Here is a 20,747-nt window from a genome sequence, read left to right on the forward strand (position 1 = left end):
TTTGCTTTCGGTCTGTTGATTTGCTGCGGTTGTCTCAAGATCATTTGAAATGCTTAGAAAATACAGTGAATGCAAGATTGAAGTGGAATAGGGGCACAGTATGTGCTGATGGAAAATCCAGCAGCAGCACGAGCTATTAAGTTGTTCATGTTGGAGGGGAAAGCAAAGCCTATTAAAGCCATTGGGCTCCCGGATCAGTTCTTCAAAATTAAGGACCGAGTCCTCACCCCAGATTAGTGGTGCAAAGAGGAATTAAAGTTGCTGTACGAGGACAGATGGAGAGAGAGTAGGTACATGGTAATGAGCATGGTGAGTGTGCGGAGGAAATAATGTTGTGATGGGAGTGGAGGTTCACGTATCATTCTGGCAGCCGGCGGTCGTTCAGCAGGCTTGCTCCCATGGCTGTGGAATTAGAAAAATGCCCAACTGAATGCCCAACATCATTCCCCTGGTGAAAGCTGAGCCTTAGGAAACCTGGAAATTTCCTGCGGCTTACGCACAAGGATCCTTCAGTGCTGTAATTCCTCACACCTATGCAGCTTTTTAGGATCAGGAAGCTAGTGATCAGGAACTGAACCAAATCACTTACGAGTTTCATAAATGGTTGAGGGTGGAAGGGAAAATGACAGAATGGGAAAGAAAGGTAAATAATCTTGCCATTTGTATTAATTCAGAAACCCTTCACTTTTCATAATACCACTGGACATGCTATCTGTGTTATTTGTAGGCAGGGAAGTGGAGCACAAGGGCTTTGGAAGCCATTCGGGACAGGTGATCTACTAGTTTGAGTACAACCAGGCAACATTTTACTTGTGTTAACAGCCAGCGATTGAGGACTGCGATGAAAGTTTCTGGGTGCTCCATTTCAGATATTCTGTGCTGCAGGCTTCTTCTCTGATGAGAGGTTTCACAAAAAGAGCATCTGGAAAACAGCAACATGGCCTCTTGCACAGCTAAGGCTTTTTAAGAATAAAAAATTCAAAAAGGGCTTTCCTTAAAATGATATGCCGTTGTATTCATCAAGAGCCTGCTGTGTGCAGGTTTATCCTGTTGTTACAGAGAGACAAAAGATACAAAGAGCTCCTGAAGGGCATTAGCAATTTTAGAAATGCCCAATTTGTATGGGTCTTATGGACCATATTGCTGAGAGACAATCCTCACTACCCTCCCATTCCCACCTTTAGGGAAAAGGAGGCATAATAAGATTTACTAACAGTATGTTTAATAAAGGGCTGGAAGGGGATAGGGATAAGTGGATCTTAGACACTTTTAAATCGTGTTAAAAAAAATTGTGGTTCAGCTTGAGCTGGAAATAACAGTGGCTGGAAGCAGTGTGATGCCTTTAGGTACAGTTGCGTGCACAAACACAGAGAGCTGAGAGGATGCACGCTACACTGGAGGGACGGGGAGCTTCATTGCGCTGGGTTACTCTGGGAGACAAAAGCCAAAATGCCAAAAGGAAGGGTAATTACTCCATTTAACGATGAAGGGGCTGCAACGTGAATCCTGACAGCCCACGCATGGCATTAAGAAATAATGCTCAGTGCCTTCAAAAGCCCGGCAAAGCTAGCGTCCTGGCCAGCACACCCCCCTTGGGAATATGCGTCCTTGAGTTTTCTTTTCATCTCTATGGTGCCTAATTGCTGGGGGGTGGGGACGGGGTTGATCAAGGTAGAATATTCCCGATTTAACAGATGGAGGTGTTGGTTGTTAATGAAGCCACACTGAACAGCGAGAGGCACCTTTGCAGCAGTGCCATTCCTGCAGACTCGGTGCTGTTGTGCTTGACCTATGTGTTGCAGAAGGATAGCGAGGGAGAGAACTGCCCGCAGACTTGAACATAACAAAGTACAGACGGACCGCGATTGCTGTGTTTGTTTTAGAGCCCCAAGAGCAGCAGGTTGGGTGATTTTGCATGTAGAGCCATACAAGAAGACAGCATAAATCTTTTATGTAGTAGAATCTGGTCTGGTTAAAAGGGTCAGTCATCCCAGATGGAGGTGTTGAACAGGAGTCAAACTGAGCCCTTGTATCATGGACAGCTTCAGTTTCTAAGTGAAGCAGCATTTATAATGCTATTAAAATACAGCGGTAAACAAAGTACATGAAGGCTTGAGAGTCACATTAGCAAAGAGCTACAGTGAAATGAGTGGGAAGAAGGAAAAAACAGCTCTGGCTATTTGCAGAGCAAGAAAAATGGAACTGGTTTTGACAGATAAGACAATGCAGCTGTGTGTCAGAAGAGCTTTGTCTGTGTTTTTTGTTGTTGTGGATGAAAAATGGTGCCTTCAATTTTTGACCAGAGAAATTTGGATTTTAATGAGCCTCTGTCTCTCAGAGTCTCCCAATTAGGGGAAGTGTATTTACAGCTAAACTCAAAATAATAAATTTTATTCAATGGGTATGAATCAGGGAAATCTGGATTGTTCAGAATAGCTGCAATGTGGTTTTCATATTGCATAACGACAGAGGTGGTTTTTTCAAAGTATGTAATATGAGTAGAAGCAACTGCTCTACAAATAATTTACGACTAATGAATTTCCTCTGGTTGCAAATTGCCCATGGGCAGGATAGTATTTTATTGGAATTCCTGTGGCAACTCCCAAAATTGCTGGGCAGACATGTTATAGGAATAATGACCTTGCCATTTTGCCTGTAAAAATAGTAGTTGTCTGGACTGTTGTATTATTGATAACTCTTTTCTTCCTCAAATATTCAGAATGATCTTAGGGACCAGGATTTCCCACTTAGTTGCAAGACTTCTAAAATTGGGGAATTTTTAAGATTTAAGTTATCTTGGTGTTGCTTGATTGCACTGACAGTACTCATTTATTACCCAAGCCCCGTGCAAGGACTGCCAAGGCTGGTCTCGAAGGCTGGGCTCTGCAGAGAGAGCCCAATCTCCCAGGCTCCCTCAGTATTCAGCAAAGAGAAATAAACTCCCTTAAGGTGGGCAGCTCAGAGCAGAAACCCAGTTCAGGTGCCTTCCAGGAATGATTCATCAATTCTAGGGACACTACATTGGGATTTTGCTTTGAATTACCTGGGAGAGGAGCCTTCCTCTCTCTCCTGATTACAAAGGTGCTCTTCAGTACACAGCAAAGCCTTGCTGATGATCAAGTAAAAATGAGTTTTATGGATTGCTGTGTGTTAGCTTCTAAGCCTGCATAGTTGCCTGCTTTTATCACTTGAAATAGATGTAAACCTTGTGCAAAGGGAGGAGGAGGAGGGGAAGGGGGAGGGTTACACTTTTTACAGTTTTTACTTATTAGGATTTATCAGGGGTGTGGAGAATAGGTGTCTGACCCCTGTACTCGGGCACTTTTAAAATTGATGCTAATGTACCAACAACCACCACATCTTCATGTTAATCTTGTGAATCATGCATCAATCTGGAACCACATTTCTCTAGAGAAAGAACAGTGTATTAGCTGTAACCCCGTGGAAATATTGACAGATTGTGACTATAAAGGAGAAAAAAAGATGAAGTAACACTACAGAGATTTTGATCTTCCTGGTATATACTTGTCTTATGCATTTCAAAAGGCTGGGAGCCGTCCTTGCCCGTGCCAGAAGCCTGTTGTCACTTAGTGCTAGGCTGGTTGTGTAACCAGACTGCAAAGGGTTCAGGTAACGAGCTCTGTCAGGAGCGCAATTGGAAATGGTAATTGAAATTGAAAGTGGTATCTCCCAGGCTCCCTCCCCTTCGGTAACTCTCAGCTCCTGCTGAGAGACCCAGAATACCTCGCTTGTTTGTGCTCTAACCTGAAGCAATCAAAACAAGGGGGTGAGGGAAGGCCTCTAGAATAAATTGGTTGTCAAGGCGGTTCTGGTATTGATTGAGTTCTGCTGTTTATGTGAAACGGGCTCGTTTCTGTGTGGCACTTGGTTTTACTGCACGGCGGGGAAGAAGCTTTTTGGATAATACCCTTTCCAGATGCATGGCAGTATAGTGAATGCTCCTGTCGCCCACCCACAATAATAGCAATGGAAGAAAGGAAGATTTATATTAACCGAGTTTGAAAGTCTTTCCCAAAATTGGATGATATAATGTGCAAGCCTCCTCCCAAGGTTTGCAGTGGTGCTTAGCTTTGTTGAGGTTTAAAATATCTTCTGCCTTGTTTGTCCCTGAACATTGTTTCCCACTATCATTTTCTTGCTGACAATATCCAACAATCAACATACACTATAAAAAAAAAACGATATGGCCATATTCCCTTCCGAGAAGGGATGGGGAATCAGCTATTCAGACTTGGAAAGAAGGTGAAAAAGCAGAAAACACATTAGTGTTCTTCTGACAATGTTTATGACCCTAAACCTCTCAAAAAGTAATTTTGCAAATTTGCTGCTGCTGTTGTTGCTCTTTCCAGCCTCCCTTTAGGGCTGCCTACCCCGAGAGGCGAACCTGTAGCTTTTGGTATTGAGGGCCCTCAATGCCTTCTGCTTTCGTCCCTGCAACGGCAGCGCTAATTAGCACATGTGCATATGCACACACGCATGCGTATGAACAAAATGTCTTCTCTTTAATTAGGCTCTGTCTTCACCTAACGCTGTGCCAATAATCCTTTGCACCTGTCAGCTGCATGAGAGATTTCTGAAGTTGAAAGCGAGAAACCCTTCGGCAGTGTGGTGAAGCCAGGCGTGCCGGCTAGTTAATGGGAGATCTTGGGATAAGGCCTGGGAACCTCATGCAGGCGTCTTTAAGAGCTGACAACAGGAGAGACGCTAGCTATCTCTAGCTGTTAGAGAAACTGGGAGCCAAGACGTAACCTGTGCTATCTTATCTGCTTTACTTGGTTAACAGACGATGTTTTAGAGGAGGCAAAGTCAGATGCAGAGGCATCAGCTGCCAGTCAGCATGCATTGCTATTTAGCAGGGATCCCAAATCCCTACATCAGACATCTGAGTGTCTTGGTGGGAAGGGCTGCGTCCGCTGCAGGCTGCACTTGTGGTGGAACAGTTAATTTTCCAAAATCTTGCTTTTCTGCTTCCCCTCGCTAATCAAAATGTAGCACAACCTGAATTTCAGTGTATCTTCCTTGATCAATCAGTGCTTTCATAGTCACCCAAATTTCATATTGATTTTGCTAGGAGAAGTCAGGCAGGGATTTTGAACATACCTTCTCAGCCTTGTACTTGACAAGTTCCTGCCATGTGTGCATGCTTCTGTGATGAAGTGACCTGGGTTTATCCTTTCTGTGAGCCAAAAAGAGCGGTGGGCAAATGCTGGGAAAGCTTAGGCCTGTTGGTGCATAAGAAACCTCAGGAGAAAACCACACTCACTCTCCTGAATTCCCTGGAGAAGCATCAGGGATTTGACACACCCTCAAAGGGGCCATCTCAGGCATTCACTGACATGCGGGGTTCACTGTCACAGATGTTTACAGGCATTTTGTTTGTTTGTACAGGGAGATAATTTTAAACCAGTGAGGAAGAGGTAGAGCTGGTGATACAATGATTCACCAAAGGATTTCTGCAGTAATACTAAGATCTATTATAATGATGGGTGACATCTCCATGACTGTAAAGCCATCCATCCCACTTTCCCCTATGCTTGCCGAGATGGCTAATTCAGCTTTCCAGTGGCTATTTTTTGTTGGGTTTTGTATGTGCTGTGTTCTTCTTTTAGCATTTTGATGCTTGGTAGGACCATAGTGTGCTGGAAGTTGCCTGTGAGAATAGCATTGCCAACATAGAGAGCACAGAGGAGACTAAAATCTCCATGAAAGTGTATTGGTTCGCAGATACGATTAGAAGGAAAAACTGGCTGAAAAATTCAGTGGTAGGTATGTGTGTTTATGGACAAAATAACTGTAGTGCACTGAAGTGCATTAAAAAAAAAAAACTCTAGCCTTCCACAGAAAGGGGAGGGAGGTGGTTGTGGGACTGTGAATGTTTAATCTCTGTTGCTGAAAAAGTAAATTATTTCAGTTTAAGAGTAAACTGGTTTTGAGATGTCTTGGTGCTTGCTACGCTTTGCTGTCTCATAATAACCACCCAAATGTCTGGATTGCTTAGCAATCAATAGCTTGACACCCTGTAGTTCAAACGCAGGATAGGTGCAACAGGCTGTATAGCAGCCACAAAAGTAGAGAAGTAGCTAAATCAGAAATTAACTAAAAATTGGCTTCTTGGCACTCTAAATGTCAGAATATTAGAAGAACTCTGTATGAAAGAGCAAACCCACTTTTTTTTTCCATTTCAAATATTATTAGGAGATTGAATCTAAGCTTCCAGACAAGCCTGAGGCAGAAGAGATAGAAATGTTGAGTTACAATGATAAAATGAGTTTTCCTAAATTCAAATTCTAGTTTGTGCCTGACTACCTGGTATATTTGAACTCTCACTGTATCTATTTTTATTCTGCTAGCTAGAGAAACTTTATAAGTGTGATTACATCCCCATCATATATTGCATTTTATGAGCAGAAGGGATTCTTCAAAAATGATGAGGAAAGAATGGCAGGGAGGCAGAAGCACACACCATGATATGGTTTTAACAATCCCAGTTAGAAAAGCGTGCAGATTGCTACAAATATTCAAGCAATTATTTTCAGACTATGTTCCTCCCCCTATATCCTCTGCCTTTTTCTCTAATGGCTGCCGCTATACAGCAGCAGAATCTATAAAGGTAAGAGCATGCCAGAAGAAAAGGAAAAAAACCCCAGGCATATGGAGTTGAGAATTATACATTAATCGGGTACTGTAAGTATTGATTTTTCTCCTTCTTTGGCTTGTCTTACAGGGATGCAAGGGAAAGAGAAAACTTCTGTGGAGCCTATGAAAGTTGACCTCACATGTGAAGCAGCAGACGTTTCAAATAAGGATGGTATGTTGTTCTAATATTTTAATTGTCCTGAGGCGGATACGAAGTATACCTTTCTGGAGTTTGTTTCTACACTTCCCCCCCAAAATAGGAGTTATATTTATACTCTCTTCAACTGAGTCTTCTTGAGAATTTGTACATCTCTACTGTCTTGGAAGTCTGGTGGAAGTACCTTTCAGTGCCATAGCCCTGCTTTTCTAGTTGACTGGGTTTATGTGTTCAGTTGTTATATTCAGTCCACTTGCTTTTTAACTAAATATTTAAGGCCCACCATAATTTTGATCTGTATATCAAATTGGCCAGGATGTGTGTTGTCTCATACAGGATTCATAAGATAGTATTTTGAAAATTCCAGTGCTAGTGCCTAACTCCATCATGGGGCAAGCGTTGGCTGCATAACCACTCTGAGCTCGTATGTTGGCCTCCTTCTAGCTCGGAGCCAATTTCCCTTCCTCCTCCTCATTCAGAGTCCCTGCTTAGCTCAGTCTGGTAGCAGATGGAAGTTCTCTCCCTAGAACATTTACTATTGATAAAACTGTCATGATTTGGTGACCCAACAGCAGTTGCAGTCAGGTTTGTGGACATTATCAAGCCAAATCTCCTGACTTTGAAAGGAATTTTTTTTTTTTATTGACCTCAGCGAGCAGATGACCCATCTGTCTGGCAAGGACCCGGCAAGGGCTGAGTACCAGGATGGTGCGCCAGCTCTGCAGTGCCTAACATATTCATAAACAACAACAAAAAAAAGGCTTTCTAGGCTCTTTCTGTGTGTAAAGAAATACTGGATGGAATCAGGGTCCCGATGCTTGGGTTTTGGTGAGGCAACCCCTTTATTGCTCCTCTAGATAGGCTCCTATAGCTTAACAAAGCTACATAAGGGGCTTTCTTGGTTTTTACCCAAAAAGCCCTCTTTACTGCTCCAAAAGGCAGTGCTTTTGGAATTGGGGTTCCAGTCCCCGTTTTATTATTGTGAAGTGGACCCCTCTCTGTAGCAAAGACTGATTTTTGATTCCTTCTTTAACCTCTTCAGCATTGACATAGTATAAATTCAAGGCATACTTTTTTACATCTCAAAGACAAAACAATTATATTATTTTTTATTTTAGTTACACAAAGAATCTAATGCTGATTTCCTTTCTCTGATGTCAGATCGTGCTGCAGCATTTGAATCGGTGGCTGATTTAGATACTGGCCTGTAGGGAAGTTTTTGCAAGAATAGGAAAAGAAAGCATGCATAATGGATTTTATTTTTTTTTAAATACTAGAGATTATGCTATTACTAATGAGTGTGCAGAATAAAGCCAAACCAGCCTTCTCTCCTCATCCTCTGAACAAACAAACCAAAAAGTCATAGTCACATTAAAATATTTGAATTTCAAATCCCTGGAATGGTCTGGGCTACTTAGTGAAAACAAATCCAAATTTACTAAAAGAATATCTTAAGGGATTTCCTGCTGGAAAGAAAAATGATCATATAGCTCTTGTAACGTGTGCTGTAGCACAGCACAGCTGCATCAGCTGACAGCTTCTGAAATTATGATCTTGATAGGTTTCTTTGTTTCAAATCTTGCTTATCGTGTAAGGTCGTCTACATATAACTCATCCTGTAACTTCCTTTTCTGTTAACTTTCTAAGTTATATGAAAGGACAGGAAAAGGGTGTTTGCTAAGGCTGCAGAAGAGTACTCTGCTGTTCAAGGAAGTCTTCATTTCTCTCCAGCTTAAATTGCTATGGGATTATATTATAGGGTGTTTTTTTTCTTGTGGACATTTATTACGTGTTTAAAAAAAGCAGAACAGAGGAAGGATCAAACTCCCCATGCTCTGTTTTATCTGAAGGGTTAAGGTTTGCTGAAAAAAAGCCCTACAATTTTTAATGTACTGGGTACTATTTGAGATTTTAAAAAAAAAGAAAAAGGTTCCCTTTGATGGTAATTTTTATGTAAATTGCCTATTTTTCTCTGGTCCCCTTCCTCCAGCCCCAGGAGAGCTCATCACTTCACAGCTGAAATCACAAGCATATATCACCAGGTACCCCTTGGCAGCCCAGCTCTTGTGTTTTAATTTCATGTACCATGTCACAGCAAAAAGTGCCTTAGAAATACAGAGAGTTTAGAGAGCTTAGGTGGATCTTCATATTCGTTCATCTAGTAGGCAGAGCTGTAATAGTGATATATTTCAGAAATTATTATTATTTGAAAGCTGGCCGTGATTCTCCGTCAGGAAAGCTGTCAGAGGGTGCGCACATAAGCCTGAATAAGGATAGAGATACAGGTTGCTACTGGCAATCTCCATCAGCCACCAGAGCGAAGACCCGCTGGATATTAAATTTCTCGTACCCAGGACGGATTTGCTGATCAGTATTTTTTAATGATGACAAACCCCACCCTTGGTGATTGGTTTCCTAAATGATGTTTCCCTGCCGGCAGCCTTTTTTTAGTCTTCTTTTTCTTTTTCTTTTTTTTTTTTTTTTTACGCCACCAAAGCTTTAAAGATTGCTAAGGTGGATGTTAGTTTCCAGCTGGTATTAGGTGGATCAAACTCTTCACTCCTTTTATAATGGGGTTACTCATTCACCTTTTTTATTTCAAGCCTGTGGAAAGTTGTATCCTGACTTGCTGACACAATAGGAGAAAAGAAAAAGATTAAGGCAGTGTCAAACCTGAAATTTCCCATTTTTTTTATAAGCTGGTGCAGGCTGATGAATGTGCCATCAGCATCCTGACTTTCATGTGATTCGCCAAAGCAATATAGAAGCAAGGTCTCAACAGCTAACACCCTCATGCTTTTTTGGTGTTGATGTAATATCCAAGAAACAAGTAACTACCAAGTAAACAGGCGCATGTGTTTCATCGCTGCAGAGTGGGTTGAATTCAAGATAGATGGTTTTCTTTCTAGGCAGTCTGGAGTTATAGCTGAATGTGCTATAGCCAAGTTATGTGGATGCAAAGGGGAAACATTGTTTAGGAAGTGGCTGAGGAAATAGGTTATGTTTGCAAGTAAGAGTCTGACCAAGCTCCTCTTTAAATCAAGATGGTAATATTTTGCTCTCATCTGCCATCCAGGTCTACAGCATAATATCCTGGGGTGGGGAAATGTGCTCACTCTCTCGCAGATGACTCTAAACTTGGTTTTCCAGTCTCCTGTTTGCCTGTCTTCTCTACTTAGATGCTACGCTGTGACTCTTGGCTAGCTGACCTTTAAGCACGTAGCTTTCTTGCAGGGGAGGGGCAGGATGCCTTGCTGCCGACACGCATCCACTGGGTCACCAGCAACTGCAGCGCTTTGATGGATGTGAACTATTTGCTGGGTTATTTCTTCTCCTCTTGCGGGGAACTTGCTTGCTTTTGGGGGGAAATCCTTCCCTGGTCATAATTTGAGAGCTGCTAAGCAGGTAATAGATTGAGAGAGGAGGTGCAGACAGGTCCTCCCCAACAGGCCAAAATTTAAGGGAAAACAGACAGGGAGAGTGCATAGGAATGTCCATTTCCATTGCACAGAAATGTCCGTTTCTGGCATAAAAAACCCTGCATGAAGCTGCAGAAGGGGGAGCAAGTAAAACCGAATTTAGGAGATGTGCAGCCTCCTTGAACTTCAGGTGCTTTGCTGAGCTGCTGGCTGTTGTAGTGTATTATGGTAGGTACAAAAAGACCGCTAACATAAGTTAGCAGTTTAACACCTCTAAAAACATTGTTTAGCGGGAAGAAGGCCACTTTTGGCTTGCAATACGATCAGATGTAGCATGCCCAGGGCTAACAATGTCGTTCTGACACTAACTCGTGCTGGGAGGCAATGAGAGCTGTGAGTCACATCCCTGCCGTACCCAGTGGCAGCTCTTCCATCTGCTCTTGCAGTAGATGCTTTGCTGCCGTGTTATTTTCCAGCTAAATATAGAGAATTGTGTAGGTGGCCTTGTAGTGACATCTGTTGTCGGGGTTCACCCAGTGGTCTGCAAAAGCTTATCCTTCAGTAAGATCTTCTTGTCCCTACCAGCATTAATGCAAAGAGCTGAGCTTAGTCACAAACACATAGGAAAAAGCGAATAGTGAAACCCGCCTGTGCCTTAGCACTTGCAAGCCATCTTCCCACTGTGGCGTGCATGGCGGATGCTTTTTGCACTGGTGATGCAGGATGCCTGGCTGCCATTTTCACTGCAAAACAGTGGGATTCAGTGATTCCTCTTGCTTCCCTGCTGGCAGGGGCCCTGGGTCGCATGCCTCCGCCGGGGCTCCTCCATGCTTTCGCGTTGCCCTGAAAGCATTCCCAGGCAGTTTGCAATTTGACTCCCTCTATGTGACATGCTATCAGCACGACGGGCAGGGGTCAACTGCTCGTAGCCATAATAAAAGGAAGGGGAAGGAGGTGTACTCATCTGGGATGCTGATGGAGCCTAACCTCAGGTTTCAAATCAAGCTTTAGTTTTGCAGGAGATCTCTGTAAAACATGAGTGAAGCCTTACGGTATTTTCAGAAAACCCAGGCAGTGAAACTGGCCAGTATAATGAGGCTGAGAAAGGCTGCTGTCATCAGTGCACAGCAGCCTTCCCTTAATGATTTTTTATTAAGCATCCTGTCTTTGCTATGCAAATGCATGTAAAGAACACAACATCACTAAATGTGATGTGCATCAGAGCTCCATAATCAGGAGCGGATACTTTTCTTATTATTCATTGCATACATCCAGGAAGCCATTACGGTATCTGTTCTGCATATAGATGATGAATAATTTACAAATAATTCATCAAAGCCCTAACAGGTGTATTGACATGATGTTGACTCAGAAAGAGATCATACTGCCTGGCTGGAAGTAGCATAGTTATTGATTTTTGGCTTTTTTTCCCCTCCCCCTTCCCATCTTCCCTTAGTTTCCAAATCTCCCATTCAGGTTTGAGGTTTTTTCTCGTCACCCACGTCAAATGACTTGTAATCTGCAGTTGATACCACAACATAAAGCAAGGTTAAAGAAAGGAAAAAAGTCTTAATATAAATGGCTCCATTCACATTCATTGCAGAGCAAATACTAAATACTAATCTTAAAAATGCACGTGCTGAAGTAACCCTTTTTTATTTAGTCTAGATAGGACCAATCATCTGCCATAGTTTAGATGATATTTTTGACAAAGGTCATGCTGAAATGAGTTTAAGCCTTCTGTTTAAATTATTTCCTAGTTTTTAGTAATTTTAAATGAAAAAAAGAAGATTGGTTTTGTAAATGGGTAGTACACAAGTGAACTAGTATGTGTAGGAGTATAGTGATGTTGCCCCTGAATCCTCTCCTAGGCTTCAGCAATTTGCAGTTCCAGGACACCCAGAGGCAGCAGCAGCATCTCTGTAACTGGAGATGGATCTGCATTTGGCCCGCAGCTCAGCCCCGGGTCCTGCTGGGAACTTTGTCGGAAGCCTGTGGATGTTTGAATCACAGGATCGAGACTGCTTAGCCCAGAAAAATTCTAAATCACCCTTTGGAGATACCTATATCTCTGCCTATGGCCTACAGAGACAGAGGGTCCTTGAGCTCTTGAGCTGGACACCTCGGTTGGGCGCCAAAGTCACACTGGATGGATGTGGACCAAAGGGAAAATCTAGATCCAGAGGTTTGCATTTCTAGCGATGCTGAAGCCTACGCCCTGGCAGGACTGCTTGTCAGGGTTTCCGTGGAACCGCAGGCTAGGATGGCTGGCCTAAGAGACCTTTTTGCGGATTTACGGCGTAGAATTTTTAATGCAATAAATGTCCCCTTTGGGTTAGAAGCGGTTATTACTCGACATGATAAACTTAACAAGTACCATGAATAGAATTTGATGACTGTCTCATTTTGGTTTCAGCTGAAATGAATAGTCAAGTTGAAAGTATAAATGATCCTACGGAAACAGAGCGGGAAGCTTAAGTAACAGGTAAAGACCTTTATGGCTATTTTTTCCCCCCATTTTCCACTCAGTTTCTGTTTGAAAACTTGCTTTTAAAATGTCCTTAATTAAAGGTAGGCCTTACCAAAAAAAAAAAAAAAAAAAAAAAAAGACAGAATACAAAGGAAAAGACATTGTCTAATATGGCCTATATTATGCAAAAAAATTAAAATACCCAGTAGACTTGATTTGTCAAGTAAATATTATAGTAGCAGTCTGCAACTGTAATGGATTTAGACAGCGCACAGTCTTAGATCATCAGAAGGCAAGACAGCACCGAGATAAGGAACAGAAGAGTAACTGAGTGAACATTTTTTGGCATTGCTTAGGAAAATGACAGGCAATTTATACCAGTTGGAACCGAACTCAGTTCTGTACGATCTGTATTCTGGGAACAACAGGTTCACGTCACAAGGGGTTTATTGCCCTTGGCTGTCCGATGCCTAATGTCACTTGTAACAATACCACTGAAAAACAAGGCAAAGTCAGCGAGCTGCCTTCTGGAGCTCTGCTGCCTTTTGGAGCTTTTTATGGCTTTATACACTAAATGATACTGCTACGACAGGAGCGTGCAACGGTTGTTGTTGCGGCAGAGTTTGTCATAGGCGTAAACAGCCTTGCCCCTAGATAAAAATGAATAATTTGGTAGGAAGACAGAAGTCCAAGACTCATCCCCAATTACAAGAGGCAGTTGCCATTTCTCTGTCAAAAGTAGTTTTTAAGCGTTAATCCGCACCGCTTCCTTTAGCGTAGGATTGTCGTGAGATGCCAATATCATACACAGCAAGATGCGTTATTTATGCTTGTAATGGGATTTCATGTAGCTCAAGACCAACTATAGTGGCTTTACAATGGCAGCAGCTGTATCACAGAGACTTAAAATACAAGGTCTTATTACTGAGCATAGCCCTTTGTCCTTGTCAGCATTATAGACGATGTGCTGCCATACTGCTGGAGTGAGAAATAAGCCTGATGGGGTCCCTGGTAAAAAGTACTGAAGCAAAACTAGAAGGTGCCCTCGCCATTAAAATACGGCTTCCGCAACTATTCCTTCCCCCTCCCCTAGCTTCTGGTTTTATGTTCTGTTCAGTCAAAAAAGGAAGAGGAACTAATGAAATCCTCACTATTAAAAATACATGGAAAGGTTAATACCCTTCTTCAGTTTAAAAAAAGGTATCTACGATTATTACTGCTTTCACATGGCCCGTTGGAAGTCTGTGTTTCATGCTGCATTTTCACGTGGAAATGAGTATCTGTGGATGTTTTGGGCTGGAGTTGTTTTTGCTTTACGAAGGCAGAGTTCACAGGAATAATACCACAATTAGCAATCAATCAATAAATCTTTTCAATCCAACTGCTGGCTCTGCTGGCACCTTTCTGAAGCAAAGAGGCCCAAGCCGGGGTGCACCATGTCTTGCCCAGCATTGTAATGGCATGTGCAGGATTAGAAGCAGGCATTGAATCCTTCGCAGCTCTCTATCGAGGTCCTCATGACTCTGTTGCCACTGTTTTAATTGCAAGGAGCGGGTCCCTGGGGAGGATTGATCAGCCTGTTAAACTTCAAAGGGTCTCGCTAGCATCTTTCAGAGCTGAGGAGATCCTTTTGCTTGCTATGTTTAGTATTTTAATATGTTGGTTTTAACATATGTTCTGTGGTCTAGCACCAAAGCACCTACCAGAGCTGGGGGTCTCTGATATCAAGCTAGGTAGCACAGTGCTGTGGAAAACCAAGAAACGCTAATGAGCACAGTCAATTTGCTATACAGATAATAGTGGCTGTTATATATAAACCACGTGACATATACACATGCTGTGCGTGTGACAGAAAGAGAAACTGTAGGCATCATCTGTGCTAGAAAGATGAGACCTGGGTTCTGCACAGACATTTGAAATTTTGCCTTTTCTTGTTTGCTTTTTTTTCTTTTCTCTCCCCCGCTGCGGCAAAGGAAGGATGCAGGAGAGGAGAGACCCGAGGAAACCCGACGGGCAGGCGCTGACATCCTACAGCATCATTCTTGGCAGAAAAGAGCACGCAGAGATGCTCCATGGGTTGGGTGTGGGAGGGAGCTTTGGGGAAATGACTCTTTGCTTTAATTTCTCTTTGTTCTTCATTGCATTTTGTTCTGTAAGCCTGTTGGAAAGAAACATAACTTCCCAGTTCTAACAATATTTTGCAATTATCCCTGCAATTACAACAGTTTCTTCTGAACTGTGAGTCCCTGTCTTATATTGGATCTCTTTTCCTCCTGCATCATATCATCAGTAGCCTGTTTCCAGGCCCACCCCTTTCCTAGCATCTTTATCTTATTTCCCAGTTATGGTACTATCTGCAGGCAACCTGTGGGAGCCCGTTTATTCTCCTCCCCACCTCCTTTTTTTTTTTAAAAACTGTTCCCTAGGATATAAATGGGGATTTTCTTCAAGAACACGAACTGCCACAAAGGATTATAATCCACACACACTGATAAACAACTGCCCTCCTTGTGCTAGGGATTTGCAAGACTAGATGCTCCATAATCTCAGAAATATTGATAAGGACAGCCCTGCATGTTGCCCACCTCCAGGCTTGTCGATCGGCAGCTCCTGCTGGCACCCGCCAGCAGGTCGCTGTGTCCGAACCCTGGCTGCTAGAAGAGGCGCTGGCTGGATTCCCTTGAGTCCATGCTGGAAGCAGAGTTTGCTCATTAACTCTATCATCCCAATGCCTCAGATAAATACAGCTCCTAGCTTTAACAACTTCACACTGTATCTTATGTGAGCCCTCATTATATTTTCTACTGCATATGCATGATTTCTTTTTTTAAAATTTTTTTTAAAAAGCAATTAACAGTTATTTGGATAAGAATGTCTCACCATATGTCAATTGTTCTGCCAGCAAATGCTGCACTGAAATTTTTAGAAAAGGAACAAAAGGGTTTCACATACATTTCCCAACCATGCTGTAACCGAAACCAATAGACAATACGCTCAATGGAAAAGCACGCAACCTGTGTCCAGGGTGTGTTGTGCTACAAACTGCATTTTAAAATGCTGCTGATAGTAATTTGATCATGTTAAGCAAGGTAATGAATTCTTTTCTTTTTTTTTTTTCCCCCAAATATGCATGAATCCCAAAATAGTTATTTACTAGCTGGCCAAAAAAAAGAAAAGAAAAAAAATATGTAAAAACCAAGGTAAGACATATCTCTATCCTCCTGTGATCTGGGTTTATCCCAGCTAGAGTAGGTTTGGTGATAAATCATCTGCTGGTGTAACAGCAAGTCAAATGTGGCCCTAACACACCTAGCACTGGCTACAGCAGTTGATGGCTGCTGTCAGCTGCAGGTTAATTCAAAAGGGTGTCAGGACAAACAAGGATTAGAAAGGAAAACAAGAAAAGTCCCAGATTTCACCCAGAGAGTACAGCCCCTGGAAAGGCAGCCCCGTATCTTCCTATGTGCATTCCTCCAGCATGTTTGCTTGTGGTGGGATCGAAAGAGTATTTCTTTGTGCTGGCTCCTGTGGTTTTTTAACCCAGGTGACACTAGCGCCGGAGAAGATCTCAAGGAGCTGCTTCGTCACCCATTTGTCCCGGAGATCGGTCGATGTGTAACTCTGAATTGGATCGACTGTGGAAGGAGTAAATGAGCTGATGTAAGCCTATGAATTGGGTTTATAATATTGCTAAGTTTACCTAAATTTGCTAGGTACCATTCCTCTGGCCCTTGTTCTCCACAGAGCACCCTTGAAGGGACTCCTTGTTCCCTTTGAGGTGTCTCTGCTGCTTTTCTTTCCCATCCCTGGGATCATGCTTGACAGAACGTGTCTTTTGGGACATGGATTTTTTTCCTGCTGTTCCTTCACCTTGTCTCCAGCTGATTGCAATTTTGCGGTGGGAGGCCTTGTGGGTGGTACCTCTACATGATGTGCATCCCGTATGTTCCTGTATATTTTCCATACCAGATGATTATGATTGAAACGGCCTGTCATAATAGGTGGGGCAGGAGTGGATAAATACCTCGGGAGGAAGGGGAATAAATGCATTGGGTGTGTCTCTTCTCAATTCCCCTTTTGTGTGGTTGCTGTGAAAAGACCAGGATTGAAGGGTTCCCTCCATCTAGGTAAGTGAGGGAACTGGCCCCGTAGGGCTAGGAATGAACTCGGTGAGCTCTGTGAAATGTTGAAGAGATCCAAGGCGGCCGGGGTGAACTGAGCTTTGCAGAGCTGCAATAACTTCAGTCAACGGACTACCCAGTCCCCTGAATCTAGCTCTGTTCTTGTTTCTGTTGTGCTCACCCATGGGCAACGTTAATGGAGCTGTAGGCTGCCCTTACCTGCATGTCAGGTGTCTGTCTTGCCATTGCCAGCCTTGGTTTTAGCAAGGGAGCCAAAGGCATAGCCCCGCAGGAGGCTGGCTGCCAAGGTGTGACGGTTCAGCAAGGAGACAAAGACTCCTTAAAATCCTTGTGAAGACTGACCAATAGTTAAAAAAAAAAAAAAACTGCAAAGATGTGTCACATTAGACACTCTCTAACCCCTGACAGTAATTTCATTGCACTTTTCATTTAACCTTGGTCCTCGAACAGCAGCGAGTCTTTGAAACCATGAACCATTTGCCTAAGGATGCAGCGGCAAAGTGTGAAGCCCAGGTAGGAAGTGTAAAGCAAGGAAACATAGGAGTTGATTAAGTCCTTACAGGACAATTTGCAGCCACATCTATATCTGTCTGTCTTCAGGTGGGTTTTGGTTTGAGTTGTTGGGGTTTTTCACTAGGCATAAAGTGAGTAGAGTGGCCGCGCGAGTTCTTCCGCTGAGTTAGTAGTGAAGGCTGAACCCGTGCCCCTCAATGCAGTCTCCGCCACTCTTGCTGGAGCTGCAGAAACGGAAGGAGCTGGTTTTGTAGAAGAGCAAGCATCAGACCAAGAATCACCCCGCAGCAATTTATGACAAGGATTTTGGTTTAAACCCACAATGTGTTTGCAGTAGGTGGCGTAAAGGGAATAGCAACGCTTTGGTGCTGATGTTTGCATACATAGTATCAGGCTCTGCTTGATTGTTGTTTCTCCTATGCATGAAAGCACTTATGCCTACCATTAGGCACAATATTCTTCGGGCTGGTGACTGCTCCGATGATGAATGGGTTTCCTTCCATACAGATATCCAAAGGGGATGTTTGAGACATAGTCCGTAATAATGGGTCACACATTTGCTACAGCTAATAGTCAATCTTTCTCTAAGACACTGAGAAAGTTTCTCTGTGAATTAACACTGTTCTGCTTTACGCACTTGAATAAAAATATATGGAAAAAAAAAAACTTTTCTCTATATGCAGTGCATGCCAGCTTTGCTTTTAAAATTACAAACTTAACAGAGTATGTGGATCTATTTTCTCGGGGAATAGGGGTTTTTATCATATGATTCATCCAGGATTTGCCTTACCCTGACATTTGTGATATAAAGGAAAGTTTAAAAAAAAAAAAAATTTACAGATTAAAAAAGGTAATTTTCTCGATCCAAAACTATGTTTTTACTTCTGTGCAAAGAAATGTAGACTGTTGTTTGCAAAATGTCTTCTAATAGATAGTCTAGCAGCTATATCGGTTAACACATGCCTCTTCCGTTACTCTGTCATTTACATGCTGAATTTGCCTCCAAGTCTGTTATTTTTCCTTCTGTCTGTGCCATGCATTGGAAAACTTAAAGAACCAATGCCTTAGTACTATGATGTTTGTTAAAGCGAAACGTTAATAAAGCTTGTCCTGAAGATGAGGCAATGCCACTTGTGTGTTTATTCCCTCCTAACCATGCTGATCATGCAGCGGTCATTTCGGTTGTCAGTGTTGCAGTTTGGACATGTGATCACCAGCATGTGCAGCCAGGTCCTCGTTTAAATTTATCGTTCACTTAATGGCAGAATCTTGTGAGAAACGGATACCTCGGAGGGATTTTTGGATGGCATTACTGAAAGGTAAAAATGGGGACTTTGCAGCTTGGAGGGGAACAGGTTGGTCCCATTGCTGTATCAGCGATGTTACAAAACCCATTCCCGCAGTTGTACCAGCACTAAATTGCTGGCATCTATCATCTGTCAAAGAATACTCCGATATGTATGCAATCCACAGGTATAATAGACAACACACAGTGTACGCTAGATGTTACCTGCCCTTTCTGTCGTGACTTATTTCAAGACTGAATGGGTAGAAGATACTGCAAAAAGTGGGAAGGTGGCTTTTTTCTTCCCATGTCACCGGTATAGATGAAAACACTTGTATCGCTGTTGCCTTACTCTTATCCAAGGCCAAGAATTTAATTGTTGATAACTGAAGTTAGGGGGCTGGCTCTGTGTGTTCAAAGCTCTCCGACAAATTGGATTCCCTCTCTGAAATTTGACCTTTCCTTGCCTGCAACCCTTTGACTGCAGAATGGAAGAGGACAAGGCACAGGAGATGCGTGGCAGTGGGGAATGCCTGCCTTTTTGCTGGATACAGGACCCAGCTGTCATGTATGGTCTTAGTAGCAGCAAGCTAACCTGAGAGAGAGCAATACCAGCAGCAGCTGTAACGCAGCATCTCGTTGGATTCAGTTCATCAAGAACTCTGTTTTCACTGTGTCTCAAGAACTGTACAGCCTAGGAGGAGGCACCCGCTTTCCCTATGGTGTAGCCTGTTTCTGCTGCAAGGGAACATTTTTGTCTACAGCAGGTGTCTGTTTGTTTAAAAGGAGAAAAATAAATTAGGCTCTCACCTAGGAGCAAGTACTGTCTGTCCCACCCTTTTTTGAATAGCACAGGGTCGAGAGAAAAGCCTCCGTGGTTTTGGAGGATGAAGAAGGGCCTGTGTTTGAAGCTGCTCAGACCCTTGCAGTGATGGGTGTTTGTCCAGATCTCTTTTGGAAAAGTGGTAGATTTGTGCCTGGGGAAGTCTTTTGCTGAGCTGATAACATTGGAGGTCACTCTTAAGTCTGCAGAAAAGGAAGCTTGGTTACCACTTTTCCTGCTCAGTTTTCTCGGAGAGATTCTCCCAGAGGAATTGGGTTGTCTTCCAGGATTTCCATGCGAGCCTGCCACTCCTCAGAGGGCTCTGTGCATGCTTTAAATTGGCTTTGATTCCTTGCCTCCCTCTCCTCTTGCACAGAAGCTTCCAAAGGGGTCTTTATGACCTTGATCTATCTTGTAAGGTGAAAACTGTGCTTTGGGATTTTAATTAGTCTTGGGGTTATGGGTTGGGCTTTTTATTTTTTTTTTTTTTTTTGGCCTGAAATAAAAGTGTCAGGAGACATTTAAATACACTAATTTCTCGTTCTATTAGAATTATCGGCAACCCCTTAATATAAGCGGCAAATCACTGTTAATTCCTTCGGAATTTACTGATAAAACATTTATCGTAATGAATTCCTGTAGAAAAAAGGGGGGGGGGAAGAGTTCTGGTGAAAAGACAGCTGGTGGAGGAGGTACTCAGGCTGCTCCATCTGGTGGCAGCTCAGGGCTGGTCGCTTGGGAGGCACTTCTGATTGCATGAGTCAGGTGAGGTTTCCCTCTGGTTTAAACCTACTGAGCATCACCCTCTCCTCAGTAGAAGGGCATACGCATGTGCGCTTGGTTGGTGGTGGAAAGCGGGATTAGTGTTTGCTGCTGAGAATTTTCACATTCCTATTGCTCCCGATGCGAAGACATGCGTTGCCCAAAGCCGGCTCTGAATCCAGCTTGTCTAGGGTGCGGGAGGTCTGCACTCCCAGCAGTTGCGTTTGTGTTCTGAGCTGAAATAAGCCTTGTCTCAATGAATTCACCAGGTAAGGTCGTGGGGCTGTTGTGCAATTGCAGGGGGGTGTTGTGGAAACAGTGCCCAGTCAACCTAAATGCTCTTACAGTATAGGTTGTATAGTCCATCACAATGTGTCTGGACACATCTCACCTAGAAACAGTACCACCAAGAAAACAAGGTTGCAATCAAGTTTGGTTTTCACCAGAAAGAAATGGTGTTCAGCAGAGGGCAGCTGAGAAAAGCTCCCCCTACCCCTTAGAAATAGTGTTTAGTCAACA

At 43.0% G+C, this 20,747-nt stretch overlaps 1 protein-coding gene across 5 annotated transcripts in view; it reads left to right on the plus strand.

Annotated features, from left to right (window-relative positions):
• Positions 1-18,478, plus strand: part of MACROD2 (mono-ADP ribosylhydrolase 2) — a 918,876-nt gene extending 900,398 nt beyond the window's left edge. For 4 of the 5 annotated variants that reach the window (XM_052784123.1, XM_052784124.1, XM_052784120.1 and 1 more), the window contains 3 exons: positions 6,746-6,829; positions 12,650-12,718; positions 14,677-18,478. In XM_052784123.1, the coding sequence (XP_052640083.1) occupies positions 6,746-6,829; positions 12,650-12,711 (146 nt within the window). In that variant the 3' untranslated portion in view covers positions 12,712-12,718; positions 14,677-18,478. The remainder of the gene's footprint in view (positions 1-6,745; positions 6,830-12,649; positions 12,719-14,676) is intronic. The other variant, XM_052784121.1, reaches the window with a different exon arrangement.
• The last annotated feature ends 2,269 nt before the right edge of the window (positions 18,479-20,747 follow it).

This window comes from Harpia harpyja, chromosome 4, assembly GCF_026419915.1.
Source record: "Harpia harpyja isolate bHarHar1 chromosome 4, bHarHar1 primary haplotype, whole genome shotgun sequence".
Lineage (NCBI taxonomy): Eukaryota > Metazoa > Chordata > Aves > Accipitriformes > Accipitridae > Harpia > Harpia harpyja.